The sequence below is a fragment of the Micromesistius poutassou genome (genome assembly GCF_964030765.1).
Source record: "Micromesistius poutassou genome assembly, contig: SCAFFOLD_5881, whole genome shotgun sequence".
Lineage (NCBI taxonomy): Eukaryota > Metazoa > Chordata > Actinopteri > Gadiformes > Gadidae > Micromesistius > Micromesistius poutassou.
The window spans coordinates 7296-13770 of record NW_028179740.1 but is presented as its reverse complement, the minus strand read 5'-3'; the positions used below and the strand labels follow the sequence as shown (position 1 = coordinate 13770).

Here is a 6475-nt window from a genome sequence, read left to right as displayed (position 1 = left end):
TGTCGTGTGTCGTGTCTTCCGTCAGCGCTGCGTTGTGTTGTGTTGTGCGTCGGTCGGTCGGTCGGTCGGTGTTCACACGGTCCTCATCCCGGTCGTGTGTGTCCGTGTGTACGCCCTGTGGAGTCCCGGGAGTGTCGGAGGAGCTACCGCTAACGAACCGGAGGAGGAGGAACTGTCAATCCGCGCGCTCCCGAGTCACGACGACGGCGACGGCGACGGCGGGCGGGCGGGCTCGTTCGTTCGTTCGTTGCGGGGGCGCGCGCGCTCGTTCTGACGTCGTCGACGACGAGCGCGCTCCCGCTGGTACGACGGGGTACTACAAAACAAACCGCGAAGAAGAAGAAGAAGAAGAAGAAGAAGGAAGAACCGGAAGTCGCGACCGACTCTGTCTCCGAAAGAAAGAAAGAAAGAAAAACTTGAGTAACTTCTCCACAGATCCTAAAGGTACCGTCCTCCTCCTCACCCCGTCGGGGGGGGAGAGAGCCCCGGCTCGGTTCTTATGGACCCGGAGAACGGAGCGCCCCCCCCCCCCCCGGGCTGAGGTCGCAGCGGGAGGGGGGGAGACTCGCTAAGTCACGGGCTAACGGTTAGCCTAGCCTAGCCTATCCTGACACAGGCTAGCCCGGAGGCTAACTGCTAGCCTCCTATATCCTCCTATAACCGCGTTATAACTTATAACTCCACCGCTGCGGGCTCCACTGTGCTTCGTGAGGTCGAGGAGCTGTTGTTGTTGTTGTTGTTGTTTGGTTCAAAGTTCTGCTCTTGGATTTACCACAACTTATTTTGAGCAGACGTCTATAACTCTATAATCACAGTACAACTTTTCCCAAAGTGACTGTTAACTGGGCTAGAACCGTCAGCCTTCAGATGTATACCAGTGATCAGTGTTTACAGATCGAAAGGGATCGACGTGTTTTATATAAAGTGATCAGTGTGCATTAGTTCTTTTGTGTATACGGATCTGTATCTTATCTTGGTGATCAGTGCGTGTCTAGATCTATACCAGTGATCAGCATGTTTGGATATATATACCAGTGATCAGGTGAACGACATCATTGATCATGTATGTTTAGATCTAAAGTGACCGGTGTGTTTAGAACTATCTCTCTGCCAGACTGTGTTTAACGAGGCTTACTCTGAGTGGTTCCAGCTGAAACACAGCACCTGTACGGTGGACGGGACACAGTCTGGCTCTTCTAATGCCAGAGACGACTGAATGCGCGTGTTGGGAAAGAAATCATGACTTGCAACATCGACTTCCTGTGAGAAATGCGTGGGAAAGTGGGACTGAAGCCGTACTCTCTTACGTTAGACAATAGCAAGCCTGACGTCCTCACATTCAGCTGCTGTGTGCTGTAGAGAAGATGTTGGTTAATGTCGGATGCTTTCCTCTAATTCCCCACTTCTCCCTGTGGCTCAGAGCCCCTCTCTCACTGGACTTCAGGTCTTCATGGTTCTGGTGGTAGCGCTGGTTTCCGTGGTAACCCTGTGGTGTTGGTTACGTAACAGCCTTAACGCGGTGCTGGTGCTGTCAGTTAGCAGCTGTCAGGTGTCGTGCTGCAGATCTATCAGGATGAACACAACGCGCTAGCAGGCGTCTGTATCAGCTGCTGAGGGAGACTCCTCTGGTAGGAGGTTACATCTTACTGTAGACCATCTTCAGAGAGGCCACGGAGAAATAACAACACAATTAGAGCCCGGCCTATCACAGCTATATCGGCAGTATCAACGTAGACGTTTACTGATATGAAATCTTTAAAGGTTAGTAGCTCCTCCCCCTACAGGTTATTGGTTCCTTTAGCTCATGGTTTTCATGGTTGGCTGATTTCATGGGCCGATGTGTGCCTGCCTATCACAGATACAAACATCTGTTGATATATGTATCAACGTATGTTTACCGACATGAAATCTTTGTGTTGATTTGTTAGTGTAATAAGCTGTCTATCCTGTGCCTATTGGGACAGTCCTTAACAGACACCTCCATGTCTGACCAACCCGTTCCTCCTCCTCCTCCTCCTCCTCCTCCTCCTCCTCCTCCTCCTCCTCCTCCTCCTCCTCCTCCTCCTCCTCCTCCTCCTCCTCCTCCTCCTCCTCCTCCTCCTCCTCCTCCTCCTCCAGAGCTCAGCATGTCGTCTGGAGCTCTCTTCCCAGCCTGGTCTCCGGCTCCCGGGGCACGTCCAGCAAGTACCTGGTGGAGTTCCGCGCGGGCAAGATGACCCTGAAGGGCAGCACGGTGACCCCGGACAAGAGGAAGGGCACACTGTACGTCCAGCAGTCGGACGACTCCCTCATCCACTTCTGCTGGAAGGACCGCACCAGCGGCAACGTGGACGACGTCAGTGGCAGCGCTTTGACTTTAGCACCGAGTGGGTGTGAATGGGTGAATGTGTATTTATGTATGAATGGGTGAAAGCGTGTGTGAATGTGTGAATGCTGGGTGAATCGTCTGCTAAACGCCCTATTTGTAAATGTTAGTAGCAGTGGTTAATACTTGACTACCCGGGTTAACCATACCAACCACATAATGACAACCACAACATTGTTGGTTTTCTTGTCTTTGGAAACATGAGTCACGTCACGTAGCATTAGCTCTGGCTGCAGCTAGTGTTAGCCTTGGCTACCGTTGTGGTCGGCTGACTGTAGTCGTGTTGTGGTTTACGTCCCCCCCCTCTCCCTGTCCCCCCCCAGGACCTGATCATCTTCCCAGAGGACTGTGAGTTCAAGAGGGTGACCCAGGTGACGTCGGGCCGGGTGTACGTGCTGCGCTTCAAGGCGGGCTCCAAGAGGCTGTTCTTCTGGATGCAGGTCAGCGGGGGGGCGTTGAGGGGGAGCGGTTGCTGTGCTCCTCTTTGTTATTTAAACGGTGTTATTCAGACCGTTAACTCATGACAGCCATGCTAGCTAGAGTTAGCTCTAGCTAGAGTTAGCCTTGACTAGCATTAGCTCTAGCTACCGTTAGCAGCAGCAGCAGCCCAGGCTAGCGTGAATACGTCGTGCCAACCTTTTGCTCTGACCTCCTGACCTCCAGGAGCCCAAGACGGACAAGGACGAGGAGAACTGCCGCAAGGTGAACGAGTTCCTGAACAACCCCCCCATCGCGGGGGCGCCCGGCAGCGGGGCCAGCGGCAGCCATGAGCTCTCCGCCCTGGGGGGCGAGGGCGGCCTGCAGAGCCTGCTGGGGAACATGAGCCACAACCAGCTGATGCAGCTCATCGGCCCCGCGGGGCTGGGGGGCCTGGGTGAGTCTCCATGGTGACGCCCCCCCCCCCCCCCCAGTGGTCATGGTAACCACAGTGATGAGGGGTCTACATACTAACAGCGTCTCTCTCTCTCCCTCTCCCCCCCAGGAGGTCTGGGGGCGCTGGCCGGACCGGGCCTGGCCAGTCTGCTGGGCAGCGGGGGGGCGGCGACCAGCAGCTCCTCATCCAGGTACTCACTCACTCACTCACACTCTCTCTCTCTTACTCACACACTCTCACTCACTCACTCTCTCTCACACTCTCTCACACTCTCTCTCTCTCACACTCTCTCACTCACTCACACTCTCTCTCACTCACACTCTCTCTCTCACTCTCTCTCACTCACTCTCTCACACTCTCTCACACTCTCTCACTCACTCACTCACACTCTCTCTCACTCACACTCTCTCTCTCTCACTCACTCACTCACTCACACTCTCTCTCACTCACACTCTCTCTCTCTCACTCACTCACTCACTCACACTCTCTCTCACTCACACTCTCTCTCTCACACTCTCTCACTCACACTCTCTCTCACTCACTCTCTCACACTCTCACACTCTCTCACTCACTCACTCACACTCTCTCTCACTCACACTCTCTCTCTCACTCACACTCTCTCTCTCTCACTCACTCACTCACTCACACTCTCTCACTCACTCACACTCTCTCACTCTCTCTCTCACTCACTCACACTCTCTCTCACACTCTCTCACTCTCTCTCTCACTCACACTCTCACACTCTCTCACTCACTCTCTCTCTCTCTCTCTCTCTCTCTCACTCACTCTAAAAATACCATTATATTCACCTCCAACATTATCGACATTCACATACAAACTTTTAACTTCTACTATTACAGTTCTCGTGATATCATCAGCGTAGTAATTCTTCTTCTCCTCTCCTCCTCCAGTTCTCGTAGCCAATCAGCAGCTGTCACACCGTCGGTGGGCGGGGCACCCAGGCTAAGCACCGCCCAGACCCCCACCACCCCGGTGACCCCCGCCGCCGCATTAGCCGCCGCCTCCCCCATCGCGGTGGCGCCCTCCACCCCCGGTACGCTTCCCCCCCCCCCCCGCTGGGCGACACGGCGCTAACAGACGCTAACCCGTTAGCATGCTAAGCCTTAGCGTCAGCGAGCTACGATGGTGCAGTTGAGCCTCAGCTCAGGTTTACAGGCTAGGCGTTAGCCGGTAGCACCGCTAAACATGAACACCACAGCAGGTCTGACCTTTAGAGCTGAGGCTACGATGGCAGCGGCGGTGATGCTGAAGGCCGCCGTGATCAACAGAAGAAGATTATCAGATTAAACTGTAGTGATGCTAAGAGGTCATGATGCTAAACACTAGCTCTGAGCGGTCCTGAGGCTAACCCTAGTGTGTGTGTGTCCCCCCCCCCTGCAGCGGCGGCCCCCCCCCCCCGCCGCCCCCGCCTCGGTGGGCAGCCCCAGCCAGCCCATCCAGCTCAGCGACCTGCAGAGCATCCTGGCTACCATGAACGCCGCTACCATAGCAACGCCCTCCGCAGGTACGACAGGTGATCTCTGTGATTCCCGCCCCTAGTATGAAGTGTGTCTCTATAACTGAGTGTTTTGGGGTGTGTTTGGTAAACGGTTGTATCGTGTGTGTGTGTGTGTGTGTGTGTGTGTGTGTGTGTGTGTGTGTGTGTGTGTGTGTGTGTGTGTGTGTGTGTGTGTGTGTGTGTGTGTGTGTGTGTGTGTGTGTGTGTGTGTGTGTGTAGTGGACCTGGCCAGTGTGTGCACCCCGGAGATGATGGCGCCCATCCTGTCGAACGCAGAGGTCCGTGCGAGGCTCCTCCCCTTCCTGCCCAGCGGCGAGAGTTTGCCCCAGACCGCCGAGGAGATCCAGAACACGCTCACCTCCCCCCAGTTCCAACAGGTAGCCCCCCCTCCCCCTCCACAGCACCCCCTCCCCCATTTGAAACGTTTTGCCTGCATGTACAGTATAATGATAATTGACCTACATACGGTCAGTTATGTTCCCCGTTGCTCTCCTGGTCCCCCCCTCTGAAGGAGGGGACCCCCCTCTGAAGCAGGGTCCCCCACTCTGCGTTCCGTCTCTAGATTTCTTCCTTGCTAATGAAGGGAGTTTCCTCCTGCCCTCTGGGGGGTCAGGGGTCAGGGGGGGGGTCATGAGACTGTACTTGTGATCCAGGGCGATGCTAATAGAGTGTGATTGAAACACTCGTAGTGATGAGGTCAGCCCTGAGCTGGGGCCCCGCGGTGGTGGTGAGCTAACCTTCGTCGTGGTCCTCCTCAGGCGATGAGCATGTTCAGCAGCGCGCTGGCGTCCGGCCAGCTGGGCCCGCTCATGAACCAGTTCGGCCTGCCCGCCGACGCCGTGGACGCAGCCAACAAAGGAGGTGAGCAGTCAGTCAGTCACCCACTCAGTCAGTCGGTCGGTCAGTCAGTCAGCGGTGCTCCAGCTAACCCTCCGTCCCCTCTGACCCCCTGCGGTGCTCCAGACGTGGAGGCCTTCGCCAAGGCCATGGAGAGCAGCAAGACGGGCGGGAAGAAGGACGACGACGAGGACATGAGTCTGGACTAGGACTCCTTCTCCGCTGGCCCCTCCCCCCCCCCCCCCCCCCGACTCCGCCCACATTCTGGAACAGCCTCTGCTGGCGTCTCCGTGGCAACATTCCCGTCAGGGTGTGAGGTCGGGGTTACCTAGCGACCAGAGCAGGACCTCCTGGTGTTCCAGAATGTGGGCCTGGTCCCGGGGGTTAGCGAGCTCCTCCCTGTCGCCGGGCGGAGATGAGTGGACCCGGCGCGGTTAGTCTGTAACACGTTTCTGCCTTTTCTGTGTGATTTTCATCAAAATAAAACTCTTTTCAAACGACGGCGGTGTGTGGTGTGCAGTGAAGGGAGGAGCGTGCGCTTTGGTATGAATGTTTTATTGGATACGTATGTGAGGGGAATTCATTTCATTTTGAACCTGGCACTGATGAACTCGGAGGAGGTTATAAGGTTCAAATCGTGAAATCAAATACAAAACACGTTCAGTTCTTCACAAAAGTTTGATAATCGTTTTAAATGGACACATTTTGGAAACTTTTAGAGATTCAAACAATTCAAAGAATTCTATTCAAAGTAGAGTCACTGTTACAATATGCTGTGAAATTCCGCCATCATTCAAAAGTGTAGTTCATATTTAGACAGGGTGATGGATATACATAAGATATAGATATCTGGATAATTCAATATGTGCTCTAAGATCAT

The 6475-nt window shown here is 54.7% G+C and overlaps 1 protein-coding gene across 1 annotated transcript; it reads left to right on the top strand.

Annotated features, from left to right (window-relative positions):
• Positions 1 to 2126: 2126 nt before the first annotated feature.
• Positions 2127 to 6095, top strand: LOC311372559 (proteasomal ubiquitin receptor ADRM1-like; the record flags this gene model as incomplete). The annotated part of the gene is given in 11 exon segments (XM_084489547.1): positions 2127 to 2148; positions 2151 to 2335; positions 2689 to 2805; positions 3029 to 3239; positions 3348 to 3429; positions 4151 to 4293; positions 4641 to 4648; positions 4650 to 4764; positions 4978 to 5135; positions 5517 to 5619; positions 5722 to 6095. Coding segments are annotated over 11 exon segments (1227 nt in total). The 3' UTR covers positions 5805 to 6095.
• Between the last annotated feature and the right edge of the window lie 380 nt (positions 6096 to 6475).